Consider the following 16,835-nt stretch of genomic DNA (forward strand, 5'->3'; position numbering starts at 1 on the left):
TGCAAAAATACTACATAGTGCACCTTTAAATGAAGTAAAGTAAATAAATAAAATAAAACATGCTTGAAATGTAATGAAAGACTCCTAAGATAATGCGTTAAATTAAACAATAAAACAAAAAAATGTGTAAGATAATGTGTTGGCAGTGGCAGTCAGATTTTTTTTTCTGCATTATGGTTGAAAGTAAAATAGAACTAAATATTTGTGATTAGTAAATAAACTAGCAAAGTAGAAAGTCTTTTAGCAGCCAAACAATGCACTGTAAGTGCACAGTTAAAGCTTGCAAACGTTATTGCAGCCATCATTTATTTAAATGAGATGATGTCACAACCGGATCTGATTCATTTCCTTTATAATATCAGACATCCTGGCAGGCATAATTATAATGAGCGGATCGATTCCCAGAGCAATTCCTTCACATGTATTTGGAAGCGCCGCACACTAAAAGCTTGCACATGTCTTCGGTGCACTTTAGACCCGCCACTCCAGAAGTTAAAGCACATCCTCCTGCCTCACGGCTGTTTGTCCACACTGGACGGCGTGTTTAGCCACAGGCCTGTACTAAGAGCTTTGATGAAAAGCTGAGATGTTGGGATATGGACCTGCATTGATGGACCACAACAAGAAGATGCTTCCTCCACTAAAATCAATCACCTTGTAGAAAAAAGATCAGTCCATACTTAAAAGCTACTTATTGGGTTAGAGCTCAGACAGAGAGAGCGCGTGATGCTGCGTTATGGATTTTCCCCTTCCCTGCAATATGATCCAAGGAAATTCTTGGAAAGTGAGAGAAAGCGGATCATGTAGAAAAATCTATCTATCTATCTATCTATCTATCTATCTATCTATCTATCTATCTATCTATCTATCTATCTATCTATCTATCTATCTATCTATCTATCTATCTATCTATCTATCTATCTATCTATCTATCTATCTATCTATCGATACGGACGGACAGACGGATGGATGGATGGAATCTATCGTTCCATCCGTCCATCCATCCATCCATCCATCCATCCATCCATCCATCCATCCATCCATCCATCCATCCATCCATCCATCCATCCTTCCATCCATCCATCAAAAGTAACTCATTAAACATAACATTAATAATTGTTATTTTTATCATTAATGAATCAGTTAAAATAATACTAATACATAATTATAATAATAGTAATATATAATATCAATACATAAAAATAATAGATATAGTTTGAAAGTATCTAGTTTAATATATATATATATATATATATATATATATATATATATATATATATATATATATATATATATATATATATAATATTAATGACTATTATTATTTTCTTAAAGGATTAACGAAGTGTCAACAAGGATATCAAACTAGTTTTGAACTGAGGTGAGTGTCAGATGACATTATTGATCACAGATAGTCTTTCCAGAAGTCATAAACTGCTAAAAATCTGCTCATCACCAGCACTGTTATCAGTGATGAAAATATGCACACAAAAAAAAAGCAAACCTCGCTGTTATTTAGAAACCAATAAAATATTTTACAGGGCTATTTAAAGATATCTGGCCAGCTACGTTGTGGCATATAAAACTCAAATATTTCTTGGTATAGGTATAGCATTTAAGTATGTATCTGTGCATGCTCTTTGAGTTACTGTGATATTACCCATAACCCGTTGTATGATGGAAAAGGAGGAGCATGCAACAGTTCTCTGATGACACATTAGGAAAGCAGTGAAACGCGGTAAGGGTGTGTGTTGAGGACACTGTACCTGCAGTGAATGAAGTCCGGTACGGGATTGTGAACACTGAACGATGCAGCGTCCAGGTCCCGGCAGATCTCCACATTATCTCCCGCCATCAGACGAACGGCCGCTTTGTTTTCTTCGTCAAACACCTGCCTCTGCAGCGACGCACACAGCAACAGCATGAAATCATCTACAGCAGACAGACAGAGGAGAGAGAAGACCAATATAAGGGCGGACATGGAGGACAAAGAGGCTGATGTTATTTTTGCATGTCTTCTGACCGCTGATACTTTATTTAATAGTTTTAGACATTCATTTCTTTGGTTTTGGCACAAACACTGTGATTTGTGGCGGTCTGTTATTGCGGTATTATCGAAATAGAAATGTGGGCCAGAATAACCTGGACCAAAATGGACCATATCTTACGCTGTCGGTCAAAAGTCTGACCCCGCGAGTCTAGGAGAATTGATTTAGATTGACTTGCTAAGGAGCAAATCACAACAACGAAACATCAAATGTTAAATGGCACCTCTCATTGGGCCCTATTTTAACGCTCTAAGCCCATGATCTAGAGTGTACGGCTCTGCATGTCCAAATCCATTTCCGAAAATTTGTTTCGCCCGGTGCATGGTCCAAAATGGGTGTGTTTTGGCCGTTACATGCAATAAACCAATCTCATCTCCCATTCCCTTTAATAACCATTTGCGGTCACACCATGGGCGTTTCTCTATTTACATGGAGTGGAAAGACTGAATGCTTCTCCAGAGAGGAATCCTTTTATTTTTCATATTTAAAAATATATGTGTGCTGCCACGCATCCCTGTGTGTGTAATAAGCAGGGTATACGCGAGTTGTGGACCACCTATAGGTATATATTACTGTAACACCCCTTTTAAATAACACAAAAAATACTGCGCTATTGACTTTAGAGCAGGTTTGTGTTGGTCAATGGTCAGTGGTTTTCAGTTTCTCACAATAGCAACACATCAACAATGCCCCTGAACACTCCTGGTTTACAGACCAGACACCCATGGCTTAACAGATGCGCCAGTGCGTTTGATATTTAAACATCGTGGAGCTGGACGTGAAAATGAGAACTGGGTCAGGCTGAAACTAGAAAAACACGCCGCGCCTGCCATCTCATTGTGCCGGGTGTCTGACATTAATGCTGAATATTTCTGAGGCAGAACTCACAGACGAGGAACATGGAGCTGGGTTGAGTGTGGAAATCAGGGAGGTAAAGCCATTTAATGACGTTCGAGTTTAATGTGCTGTTGGGAAACCTCCAGGGATATTCTAGAAAGACACAGAGAAGTTTAAGAATTAAACATCACCGAAAACAGATAATACGAGGAAAAATGATTAACATTGATCACATCACAGTCAGAACAGTGTTACACCAAATAAGTTTGAATTTTAATATTCGTTACAAGCAGAACGCTCATTTCTATTTTACTTGAGCCTTAACTCAACTTGTTTCATCTTTTTCAATGGATAAAAAATTGTTTCTCAGGAAATGTTTAACTTAAATGCATCCATGGTCCATTTATGGATATGAATTCTTTTGCGGTACAAATGCACTGAAGTATTTTCTCACAAGGGTTATTATAATTAACTAAGTCTAATCCCATATAAAAAATTGGAATTACTGATTTAAAATAATATATTTAACATTATTCAAAAACTGAAGAAAAAAAATGTCATTAATAAAACATACACACACACCAAAAACCAACTGAATTCTGCTGCAAGGCTAGTAGTTGGGGATGTCACTTTCTAAAGAAACACTATGTGACTATAGACTGAACCAGGGATGGAAATTTACTTTTTTGTCCACCGGCTACTGTGGCTGGTGGATTTCAAAATCTACCAGCCACTCAGTGTTTTAACCAGCCACTTTCTTGTTTTTAACCGACAATGTGTAACTAACTGCATGTGAAAAATGAATACTACAAGCTCTACAATACTTAAGCAGTTTATTTAATCTCAAGTCTCAATGAAATACTGGCATTCGTGGTCTTTTATGGCTTCCAGTTTTAGTTTTTAGCACCAACAATGAAACTACTAGCTTTGGCATCTTCTGAAGCATGTTGACGACATACCGAGCAGAACATTGTCAGTAGGGATGCACCAAAATAAAAATTATTGGCTGAAACCTAAACACTAAAAGAAATTATGCCAATTATCCATTGCATTTATGGCTAATGCTATGGCTGTGTAACTTTACTAAAAATCAAGGCATTGCAATTGCATAAATTAATATTTAAGTTTCAAATAAAAATAAATTACAAATTATGCAAATATTTATTTAGCACATTGCAACAACCCACAGTATAAAATAAAATTCAAACTAAAATGTTTAACATGACCTCACTTATGTGTACATTAAACAATAATGTACAGGCCTACTGGCCTGCAGAAAGGTACAGATATTGAATAAAGTAATCAAATGTAAAATAACTGCATGTTTAACTGTTTAAATTAAAGATTAATCCTTATTAAAGCTATTCAATCAAGAGCAGTGATGTCCTTTTGTTTGACATTAAACAGAGCAGTAAAGGCTACTGCCCCTTTAAGATCTAATAGAAGGATATGCTCGTCTTTCTCGACTGTATACAGTTCACTTAAGGCATATACAGACTATGTCTGCTTGGATACTCATCAAGATGGACATGTTGACATACTTTTTGTGTGCGTTTGTCCATTTCAGCGCAAGACTTGAAAGAGAACTCACTATTTGCGCACTGTGAGACGAGTGCGCGCTCTCGGATGAATCACAGTGACGGAGCTCCTCTCAGCGCGCGCAAATTCATATTTGCGTCTTCTGGGATTACATCCGGGTAATGACGGCGAAAACGACTGGCACATAGATATGTATACATATCTGTGACTGGTCATTTTCGGACATACGGCCGCACTCGCATGCATTGAACAAAGTTTACAACGAGGTGAAACAGTATGCTATTTTTATTTACCCGCCACAGTGGCCGGTAGGTGAAGCGAGTTTACCCGCCACAGCTCAAAAACACCCACATTTGGCTGGTGGCGGGTGCTAATTTCCATCCCTGGACTGAACACATAACCGTTTGCAAAAATTTGCGTTTTTGTAGTTTACATAGAGATGATAACGGAATCGTTATCAAAAACATGAATTTTCAGGCCATAAAAACACTGTTGTCATATAAATGAATGGCCAAAACACATCATTAGCTACAAAACAACATCAGATTCCTTCTTTTACACTGAATGTGTAACCCATTAATGTTTAATATTTATTGCTAGAAAATCAAGCAATAAAAGGCTTGATGTAGTGTAGACCTTTTACACTACAATAAAGGTGTAGTGTAAAAGGCCTCTTAAACATCAGATGTTCACAGATTCTGCAATTACATGATCAATATCAAACTGAATAGGTATATGTGCTTAATCACAGAATGCTGCAGTGTGTTCTTACTCTTTAAAGCTGGGGTTAATGTCTTATAAACACTCTAAAAAATAAACGTGTTTGAAAAGGCCCACAGCAGCACACCTTTACAGGCAGCCGGAGGGACTCCAATGCAAATGAAATACTGGAATGTGATCATGCAGGCCAGGAAGCAGCAGTATTTGGGCCATATCTCAGCGATGGCTTTCCTCCGGCGTCTGTACATCACCACAGCCAGAGCCAATCCGTGCAGCATGGAGTAAAAATCCATCCGCTGACCCATCACATTGATCGCCAACAGGAAACACACCTGAAACGACACATTCAGAGAATAAATCGAGGATCATGGAACGAGAAACATCCATTAAATCAGACAGACAGAAGAATACAGACAGACAGACAGAGAGATAGATAGATAGATAGATAGATAGATAGATAGATAGATAGATAGATAGATAGATAGATAGATAGATAGATAGATAGATAGATAGATAGATAGATGGATAGATGGATAGACGGATAGACGGATAGACGGATAGATGGATAGATAGATAGATAGATAGATAGATTGATAGATAGATAGATAGATAGATAGATAGATAGATAGATAGATAGATAGATAGATAGATAGATAGATAGATAGATAGATAGATAGAGTACCTCTAAACCAAACTTGTAGAAGAAATAGTTTATGAAATATTTGGCACAGTTGATGATTCCGTTGTCGAGGTGTTGTCGGGTGATGTCGTGAAAGATGGTTCGAGAGGGAGGAGGAGAAAGTTTGTTTCTCAGACGGAAAAACTCCTGATGTCTGTAAATGGTGACCTCGAATGCCAAGATGGCCAACATTAGCAAGTTATTCTGGGAAAGAAAGAAAAGAGAAAGATGGTGACAGATGAATGATTTGCATGATTTTTCTAGCAATAAATATGAAACATTAATGGGTTACACATTCAGTGTAAAAGAAGGAATCAGATGATGTTTTGTAGCTAATGATAATTTCATATTTCATTGAAAATATAGTTTGATTGTGTGTCTCCTCACCCTCAGGTTAGGCAGAATATGTTCAAACTTCTCCAGACCGACCCATTTGGCAGGATCCACATATTGCTCGTACACAAACGATGATTTAATAATCAACTTTTCCACGTCTGTGTATCCATCGGTCTACAGAGAGTACATTCACATCATTACACACAAGAAACCTCAAACCTACTCATCCAGTGAAGCCAAACTCGATTTGACAGAATCGGAAAACGAATCCCATCTGAATAGTGACAAACACATTTGATAAAAAGACACCCACCAAATTACATTTACGTGAGTAGTTTTGGGGTATAATGGTCTTGAGCTGGTACAACATCTTGCAGATGATGACAACACACGTCCATACGGTGCAGGTGCTAGACGCGTGAACTCGAAACTGCTTATACGGCAGCGCAAACGCCCATGAGATCAAAAACACATAGTTCAGAAGAGAGACCTACAACAGATAGACACAGGAACACTTTCAGATTATTGTATGATATTTATATTTGCATTTAGAAGAGTGGGCGGAGCTTCTACCTCTTTGACGGACAGCAGGATGATGTAGGTGGAGACGATCTTGATGATGTGCATCTCCAGCAGCCACCAGACGAAGAGCTTCAGCTTATGGAAGTACTCCAGGAACCTGAGGAACAGGACTGTGAGCCGGTCCACCACCAAGTGCCATTTATTCCTGAGGTCTGAGACACAAGTGAGGACCGTTTATCTTCCGTTTACATGTCATGAAAAACGTAAGGTAGTTTAAGCCAAATTAGAGCGTATTACATAAAGAACAGAGTAAAGTCAAAAATATATACTTGAACTAAACAGACCAAATCTGAGACAGAAGACTGATAAAACAAGAGTAACTTTAATGCTGCCTTCAAATGAACAGCACTTAAATACACTTAAAAAATACAAAGCCTCTTTTCAACTTTGCTCATTTTTTATTGTATAAAGAATAACAACAGAACGAAAGAACTAGCCGGCAGTTTCATGCTTTAGAGGGTTTTAATCCAATTTACTATAATGCACCCTTGACTGCTTTTACAATGTTGTACTACACATTTTTGTTTTGATTATGTGTGTGTGTGTTTGTGTGTGTTTGTGTGTGTGTGTGTGTGTGTGTGTGTGTGTGTTGGTAATCCCTACGTTATGGGGACAAAATGTCCCCCACAAAGATGGCAATATCCAAAATCCTTGTCCTTGCGGGGACATTTTTTGGTCCCCATGAGGAAAACATCTTATAAATCACACAGGATGAGTTTTTTTTGAGAAAGTAAAAAGGCAGAATGTTTCCTGTGACGGGTAGGTTTAGGGGCAGGGGCAGTGTGTGTGTGTGTGTGTGTGTGTGTGTGTGTGTGTGTGTGTGTGTGTGTGTGTGTGTGTGTGTGTGTGTGTGTTGGGTAGGTTTAGGGGCAGGGGCAGTGTAGGGGGATAGAAAATACGGTTTGTACAGAATAAAAACCATTACGCCTATGGAAAGTCCCCATTAAACATGGAAACACTACGTGTGTGTGTGTGTGTGTGTGTGTGTGTGTGTGTGTGTGTGTGTGTGTGCGTGTGCGTGTGTGTGTGTAGGTGTGTGTGTAGGTGTGTGTATAGTTGTGTGTGTAGGTGTGTGTATAGGTGTGTGTATAGGTGTGTGTGTGTATATATATATATATATACTGTATAAGACAAAAAAGTATTTTACAACGCTGTACTAGACATTTTAAGCTTAGATTTTATATAGCTGGTGTTTTACAGTGTATTGAAACAAAATAAAATAAAAATCAAATGTATAGAAAATATTAAAAAGAGAAAACAAGATTCATAGAAATGTGGAGACTCAACTTAAATACACTCAGCTACAACAGGATCTGAACCAAATAATTTTTTTTATAAATCATGAAAATAGCACAATTTGGCATGTTTCACTGCGTCATCACAAATAAAACACACACAATCACCCAATATGCCTACAAAATATTTGAATAATATTTCAATAAAGTTTGTAGATTCTCAAAAATGTCCATTGAATTAACTACAATTTGTTGATTCAAGTTCATTGTTTGTCAAAGAGTAACCAGGTAACTTATTTTTTAAAATATTTTTTATAGTGTATATATATGCTTGATTATGTGCATGAATATACATGTGTATCTATATGAAAAAGGGATGAGAGTATAAATGTGTAAACTAGACTAGACCACAGCAGGATACATTCATATAGTAGTATCTAAGAAGTTTATAGAAAAGAAAATTTGCTGTAGCCAACACTGTAAAAAAAAAAAAAAAAACTTTTCCAATTGATTTTTTCCAATTGACATCTACATTTTTCAGCTGGCTGAATTTAATTTCTGTGAACAGATGCAATTGAAATCACAGAAATTCAATTCGGCACACTGAAAATTTTCAATTGGAGACCTGATTTTTTTTATGCATACTAGTCTAAAGTGCAGTACCTGAGCTCTGTTCTGACGGCAGTTCAGTGTCTGTGGCGGCACTGGACTGATGAATATCCTCCTGACTGGACAGATGAGCCGAATGGATGGATAAAGACTCTTTCTTCTTCTCCTCCTCCACACAGTCCACGACCAGCACCTCGTTCATGGACTCTTTCTCCTTCTCCTTCTCCTCCTTCAGCAGCGGCTCTGGAGACGTGCTCATCATCGTCAGATCGGCCAGACTCCCTTCTGGATGAGCCAGTCTGCAGATCAGGAACATTTGATCAGGACAGAAAGACACGCGCTGTCTCGTCTATCTATGTGTGTGACATATGAGTGATTCTTAATCAGAGGCACTTTTGACTTCCAGGAAGCTTGAAAAATTTAACTTCTTTAAATTATGCATCCTCTAATTCGAGTTAAAACATTTATCACATGTTCTGAAAAAAAAAATCTGGATTTTCATTCGTCACTTTATGACAAAAAAATTGGAATTGAATGTTAATACAACATGTTTGCTGTACATTTATTTTTAATTTATACAAATACATGTATTGTTGCTTAGTTAAAAATTCTAAATAATTAATAAAAAGAAACATTTCTGATTTGCCAATGTTGGGCTTCTCATTTCCATCATAACCAAACATAAACTCTTTAAATGTAATTGTTTTTAAATGCTTTGCAAGACATCATGTAAATGACAGCACTATTAGCGATTACATGATAAATGCTTTAATATATATATATATATATATATATATATATATATATATATATATATATATATATATACCATTCATACTGTATATACCATTACAGGTATATACAGTATGAATGGTACTGTATATACCATTCATACTGTAGTATATATATATATATATATATATATATATATATATATATATATATATATATATATATATACCATTCATACTGTATTTATTTATTTATTTATTCATTAATTATTTAAACATTTTGAAATTAAATAAACATTTTGAAATTAATAAATAACAACCGTAAAACATATATTTTAATGGTTTTGTCTTTAAATTCATGCTAGCAGACAGAAAAGTTTCTCTAATTGATGAATCACCCATACTTTCTCTAAACCTAGATCACATGCTGATCAAGTTAGCTTAGTTTGGGTTATAAAACGATTCCAGTCAATTCAATGTTAGTGTCTTCTAAATGGCCTAAACCTTGTATTCCTCAGGCAGGGATTGGGTGGAAATCATGGATGCCGTGTGCATTAGATCCGTAAGGAACAAGCCGGATTGCATTTCAATGTCAGGGCTTTGTTTAAAGAAGCGATGCATGTGTCTGCCATACGTCAATCATGTGACCGTAAAACCAAACATAAAACAAACACACATTTCAGCAGTCAGACCTCTTCCAAATGGTCTCGCTGCTCTGAGGGGTTTAAACGCTTGCATGATGAGGTTTCATGTCAAAGCTTTACCTTGTTTATACCACACTTACTTGCTCTCAGGAGAAGATATTTTTAGCTTGATGCTGTTGAAGTAATTTACAGAATGGAAATATACGACATTAAAGCAAGAAAGGTTTCACATGTAGAACAGTCAACACTCAACATTACTATAAGCTTGATAAGATGAGTTAGAGAAAAGGGACAGATAGATTTTAAGATGCTTCAAAGAGGACAGGCCCGTGCATTTCAGAGACATGCTGAGGAGATGTTCGAGTTGGAGACTGTCATGGGTGAGGAGGACTAATCGTCAGGAAATAAAGCTGACGTCAGTAGGACTTTCTGGGATGCATTTGAGCAGGCAGACGTTTACAATCAACATGAAACCAAAACAGTCTCTATTTAGTGTTTTAATATGTGTTCCTGTTCATAAATGTTCTTCAAAAGCAAGCAAAAAATAAATACTATAATACGTTTAAGGGCCACTAGGGATGCACAGATAGAAAAGTTCTGCACCAGTATCGATTCAGAATTACTTCTGCTGATACCGATTGTGGTAATGACTCAGGCTTTTGTACAGCATGGTTAGATTTTTGCTTATGCTGTCGATTGCTTGCGCTATGGACAGTACAATAACATCTGTGTTGTAATAATAACAACTTCTCACACTAGCCCGTGCCTACCCTTGCCTTTACCCTTTCAATAAATACAGCATTTGGATCGTCAATCTTTGTGTCTCGGAGCAGTTTCATGGCATCTATGAAGCAAAATGTCTTCAGATAATCTAAAATTTAACCAAATTAAATTGAGTTTTTCATGAAAAGAAGAAAGAAAGAAAAAAGGCCAATGGGGTCAGAAAAGTTAGGTTTAAACAAAACAAAATTCTTCATGACAGATTTATTCAAACATACATAAATAATTAACATTAAATAAGCTCCTCTCTAGTGTTTTACAGATATAATAACTAACAAACTGTGAACACTTTACTGATGTCCAGTGAAAATACTTTTTTTTATTGGCCGATGCATCGGAGCATTGTTGTTCTTTTTGTTAACTAAAACTAAATGATTAATTATTATTATAATTAGTACATAAATAAATACTCAGACTACAGAAATAAAAGAGGGTTTGAATGCAGTTTCATGTTGACTTGTAACATTTAAAACAAACGATTAAGTTTGAAACAGGAAGTGACAAAGAGTCATAGAGTGACATCATACATTATTTGATCTATCCATAGCGGGGCCATTAAAAAGTGACATCATCAAGTGAGAAAAGAGTGTGCTGACAGACAGGAGTAGTGAGAAGAATGAGGGATTGTGGGAAAATTGGGAAAAGGTGAGAGATGAACATTCGTTGTGGTTTCCATAAATGCCAGAGAAAGAAAATCAGTCACCCACCTATCCACGATCAGATAGATACGACCACTGACTTTAGCATAGCTGTAATGTGAGGGATGGCAGGGGAAAGATGTGAGCAGATGATTGGTTAAAAAAAGAAGTGGATTTGAATGAAGTAAGATGATTGGCAGAGATAAAACACGGTTTACAGATTCAATAGAGGACAAACCATCATGAAGCAGCTAGTGAGAAATGAGGAAATGAAGAATGAGGATGAAACAAAGGCCCTGTTTACACTTGACATTAAGATTCGTTATAGTCGATCAGATCACAGGTGGACGACGCTAAATACAGAAGTAAACGGGGTCGGTTTGAGCTTGTCCACTTTTGACCACTTCCAGAGGTCATTTAAAACGGATTGCTTCTGCAGTGTAGACGGTGGTCAACTCTCCTCCTACTGACCTGGCTTTCCTGAAGCTCAACCAGTAGAGCGTGGCGCTAGCAACGCCAAGGTCATGGGTTCGATTCCCACGGAAAGCAAGAACTGACAATAATGTATAATGTGTACCTTGAATGCAATGTAAGTCGCTTTGGATAAAATCGTCTGCCAAATGCATAAATGTAAAATGTACTGACCTAACGTGTAATATTATGGGAAGCACGCTAGACAGACAGGGTTAAACTTTGTCGGCTGAAGAGCAAAGTTTGGTTTGAAAACAAAATACAAGCATACTGCAGTGTGTAAATATATAAATTGTGCATGTTTATTTTGTCCATTAGATCTAAAGATCAGAAAAAAACATACATTTACCCGCCCATAGACCCTCCTCTCGAAGAAATCAGGACAGAAGTGGTCAAAAGTGGACAAAAGAGACGTATTTAAACATCAGGTTTAATACCAGGTCTTCCTCATCCACTTGTGACCCGATCGACCAAAAGACATCTTTAAGGGTTAGTTCACCCAAAAATGAAAATTAGACGTTTATCTGCTGACCCCCAGGGCATCCAACATGTAGGTGTCTTTGTGTCTTCAGTTGAACACAAATGAAGATTTTTTAACTTCAACCGTTGCAGTCTGTCAGTCATAATGCATGTGAAAGGGTAACAACTCTATGAAAGCAAAACATGCTCAGACAACACGCACAAAAACCCTGCTGCTCGTGACGACACATTGATGTCTTAAGACACAAAACGATCAGTTTGTGTGAGAAATCAAGACCTCAAGTAGAACGATATATCCAACAGCCTTGAACGTGCTTCACTTCCGGTAAGGAAGGTCAATATGCATGCTCTGGCGTCGTGGATGTGTAAAGACATCACTTCCAGTATACACGATCTGGCGTAGTTTACACCAACGGCAGAAGTGAATCTCGTCCACGACGCCAGAGCGTGTATATTGACCTTACCGGAAGTGAAGCGTGTTCAAGGCTGTTGGCTATAGCGTTCTATTTGAGGTAAAAAATTATATTAATATGGCTCGATTTCTCACACAAACTGATCGTTTTGTGTCTTAAGACATCAATGTGTCGTAATGAACCACAGGGCTCTTTGTGCATGTTGTCTAAGCAAGTTTTTTTTGCTCTCATAGAATTGTTACCCATTCACGTGCATTATATGACTGGCGCACAGCAACAGTTGGAGTTAAACATCTTCATTTGTGTTCTACTGAAGAAACAAACACACCTACATGTTGGATGCACTGGGGGTAAGCAGATAAACATCACATTTTCATTTTTGGGTGAACTATCCCTTTAATACCAGGTGTAAACAAGGCCAAAGTGAAGTTCAACAAGACAATATAGCAAACACTCTACAAACTATTATTATTATATTCTTATTTTATTCTTTTGATATGTGGACAGGTATGCATTTGTGTTAGGACTTCAAGTGTGGCTCGTCCAATCAGATTTGAGATTTTATGGTTATGGCATGACCTCACCTAAATGACATCACACATCCACACTTCCTGTAAGCATCAGCTGTAACTAGCGAGGACCTCAACCTGATTAGCCATCATCTCTCACCTGTAAATGGTGCTCTCCTCTTTGCTGACCACCGCTTTGAGATCCGTGAGCTGCAGGAAATGGTCGTGGAAGTAATGCAGGTGCAGGATGCACACCAGCAGGAAGGACGTGGGGATGAAGATACGGGTGAACAAATCAGTGAGGTTGTACTTCACCAGACCGATAGCTTCCAGTCTGCAAAGAGACAAGAGAACGGGAGATAATGCTGCCTAAAGAGGAACTATTCTGCTTTTTTTTTTAAACAAAAACTTTCTGTGGTGCGTAATACTGCTGGTTGAGCATGAATAACGTCTGCAAAGTTACAAATCACTAAGTCACTCTGGCAGGAATTATTCTCTACATCAATGTCATTATTCCGCATTTAAATAATTCCTACTCAATGCATAGCGTGTTTAAATTCGCAGTAATTGTAAAGGGCATGCATTTTCAGATTGACCAATCAATACACATTGCTACAGCTGTCCAATCAGATCACACTGCACTTTTCAGAAGGAGGGGCTTCATAGAGACAGGAAGGAACTAAGCAGTGTTATGGACAGACTGGGAAGAGATGAGCTGCAACAATGGAGAATATGGGGATTTCAAGATAGAAAACTTGTGCCCAAAAACTAAATCAAATCTCTGTAAAAGGGTATGATACGTCCTCTTTAAAACACTTTTTGGCCCAAATCTAAGAGAGCCTTTTGCTTTTAAAATCTCTGGGGGAAAAAAGAGGTTACATTTTAGACAACGAAGCAGCTCGCTTTGACTTGAACTGCGCGGCTTGTGGCACGACCAACGGATCAAACGTATCTAGGGTCTTCAGTACTCACCCATCCTTTGATATGCCTGTCATACTGGTCCAGGTAGCGATGGCGTTCTCAAACTGACAGGTGTAGATTAGGATGAGCACTAGCATAGTGTAAACCACCACAGACATCCAGAAGTACTTCAGGATCCTGCGCCACCATTCATAATGAACCTGAGGGGAACATAACCGCTCTGTCAAAGACCTTTCAAGGAAAAGTTGACCTGAAATTAAAATTCAGTCATCCTTTACAACAGGGCAGTCAAAATTAATGCGTTAACACGTGCAATTAATTTTTTCAGTTTAACATGTTAAACTATATAACAATTAAAGAGCATCAGTTTTTTCCTATCATCCTTTGGCTAGCATTACATCATCTGATCGCGCTTTTATTCTTGCAAATGCTTTTAACCATTCACACACAATAAGATACAAAAGAGAATGCAGTGCAACACCAGCATGTGTCTGTGAATCTCCTCTGTGTGACACACACACACACACACACACACACACACACACACACACACACACACACACACACAGACACACGCACACACACACAGAAAGCAGCTTCAGACAGCGCTTTAGCTGACAAAATTATGCCAAAATGTCAGTTTTGTTGAGTATCCTCAAAATGATCCTTTTTATGTTAAATTAATGTAAAGATGTGTCAGATCTGCCTGCGTCATGTGCGGCAGGTCTTAAAGTGACAGCAACCTAATAACCCTGCTTCTGTCTGTCATCCTTGCCACTGTCGCCTTTGGCTTGGCTTACTCAGTTGGGGACACTAAAATTGGGGACACTAAAATTATGATTAAAGTTATTCAATTAATTATACAAATACAATTTATGAATTAGGTTTTATTTAATTCTATAAACTATAATACTGATCTGCCAACATTGTCGCTCTATGATAAATTAAAATAAGCTGATAACATCACTGTTTTCTCCAGAACGACTGTACAGCCAAATCTAATTTTGTTGCAATATTATCCTGTTTGACACTGTGAAGCTGCTTTGACACAATCATGATTGTAAAAGCGCTATACAAATAAAGTTGATTGATTGATTGATTGATTGATTGATTGATTGATTGATTGATTGATTGATTAATGATAATCAAAAAACAAAAGAAAAATGTATAGTTTTCACTGTAATGCTATATTTTATGGCTAAAATTGAGAAAACAATTACATTTCAGAGACATCAGTAGCAGTACTGGTGTCTGTGATACTGGCCTTTTTCATAAAAACAAATATTTAAAATAAAGGCTACTGTCTTTATGTTGTTTAAATGTCAAATTATTACAATATAAAAATATAGTAAAACCTTTAATGTTTGGTGTGATTAATCACAATTAATAAAAAATGTTTTTGCAATACATTTTTATAGCCATTCAACATTATAGTTAAAAGTTACATTTTATAGCCAACATGTAAAATGCTTATAAAAACAACAACTTTTAATTTAAGTGAACCCAAAACAATCATTAAATCTCGTTGTAATAAATGTGTCATTTCTACTGTATTTAACATAAATACATAACAGCACTAGCCAAAGGATGCCAGGGTAAAAAGGATGCTGCTGCACGTGTGTTAATTTGCCCGCCCTAATACACGATCAGGCATAACATTGTGACGTGAATAACACTGATGATCTCTTCATCACGGCTCCTGTTAGTGGGTGGGATATATTAGGCAGCAAGTGAACATTTTGTCCTTAAATTTGGTGTGTTAGATGCTGGAAAAATGGGTAAACATAAGGATTTGAGCGAGTTTCACAAGGACCAAATTGTGATGGCTAGACGACTGGGTCAGAGCATCTCCAAAACTGCAGCTCTTGTGGGCTGTTCCCGGTCTGCAGTGGTCAGTATCTATCAAAAGTGCTCCAAGGAAGGAACAGTGGAGAACCGGCCACAGGGTCATGGGCGGCCAAGGCTCATTGATGCACGTGGGGAGCGAAGGCTGGCCCGTGTGGTCCGATCAAACAGACGAGCTACTGGAGCTCAAACTGCTCCAGAAGTTAATGCTGGTTCTGATAGAAAGCTGTCAGAATACACAGAGCAGCTCAGTTTGTTGCGTATGGGGCGGCATAGCCGCTGACCAGTCAAAGTGCCCATGCTGACCCCTGACCCCGCTGAAAGCACCAACAGTGGCACGTGAGCATCAGAACTGGACCACGGAGCAATGGAAGAAGGTGGCGTGGTCTGATAAGACTTCATGCCTCGACGGGTCAGGGCTGTTTTGGCAGCAAATAAAGGGGGGACCAACACAATATTATATATAATATATTCCCCACGTGTGTGTCCGGTCAAAATTCCAACAACCTCTATGGCTTTTATAGCGTTAGACAGCAGCACCGCACCTGGTAAAGAGCCACGCAGAAGAGAAACATCATCATGTAGACGATCTTGTACATGACCAAATCTCCCTCAAAGCTGACGAAGAAGAACATTCCTCCGCAGACATAGATCCAGTATTTCACCAGCAGAGCCTTCACTAGTTTCCCCACCACATGCATCAGGTCGTTCTCATCTTCTTCCTCTTCTTCTTTGTCTTCCTCTAAAACACACATGGAAAGTTATGTTGAGATTTTCTGCTGTGACTATTTCAGGATTGGATCTGTAGCTTATTCATT

General features: G+C 37.9%; 1 protein-coding gene and 1 non-coding gene across 3 annotated transcripts in view; one reads left to right on the forward strand and one right to left on the reverse strand.

Annotated features, from left to right (window-relative positions):
- Nucleotides 1-16,835, reverse strand: part of LOC137089282 (piezo-type mechanosensitive ion channel component 2) — a 103,878-nt gene that overhangs the window by 42,195 nt on the left and 44,848 nt on the right. For both annotated transcript variants that reach the window (XM_067452824.1, XM_067452823.1), the window contains exons 15-25: nucleotides 16,563-16,759; nucleotides 14,224-14,372; nucleotides 13,412-13,585; nucleotides 8,640-8,884; nucleotides 6,733-6,893; nucleotides 6,473-6,649; nucleotides 6,211-6,333; nucleotides 5,827-6,027; nucleotides 5,272-5,476; nucleotides 2,937-3,038; nucleotides 1,767-1,932 (exon numbers count right to left, since the gene is read on the reverse strand). In XM_067452824.1, the coding sequence (XP_067308925.1) occupies nucleotides 1,767-1,932; nucleotides 2,937-3,038; nucleotides 5,272-5,476; nucleotides 5,827-6,027; nucleotides 6,211-6,333; nucleotides 6,473-6,649; nucleotides 6,733-6,893; nucleotides 8,640-8,884; nucleotides 13,412-13,585; nucleotides 14,224-14,372; nucleotides 16,563-16,759 (1,900 nt within the window). The remainder of the gene's footprint in view (nucleotides 1-1,766; nucleotides 1,933-2,936; nucleotides 3,039-5,271; nucleotides 5,477-5,826; nucleotides 6,028-6,210; nucleotides 6,334-6,472; nucleotides 6,650-6,732; nucleotides 6,894-8,639; nucleotides 8,885-13,411; nucleotides 13,586-14,223; nucleotides 14,373-16,562; nucleotides 16,760-16,835) is intronic.
- trnaa-agc (transfer RNA alanine (anticodon AGC)) lies at nucleotides 11,853-11,927 on the forward strand. Its single transcript has one exon. It is a non-coding gene; the product is annotated as a tRNA-Ala (tRNA).

Source organism: Pseudorasbora parva, chromosome 9 (genome assembly GCF_024679245.1).
Source record: "Pseudorasbora parva isolate DD20220531a chromosome 9, ASM2467924v1, whole genome shotgun sequence".
In the NCBI taxonomy this organism is placed as follows: domain Eukaryota; kingdom Metazoa; phylum Chordata; class Actinopteri; order Cypriniformes; family Gobionidae; genus Pseudorasbora; species Pseudorasbora parva.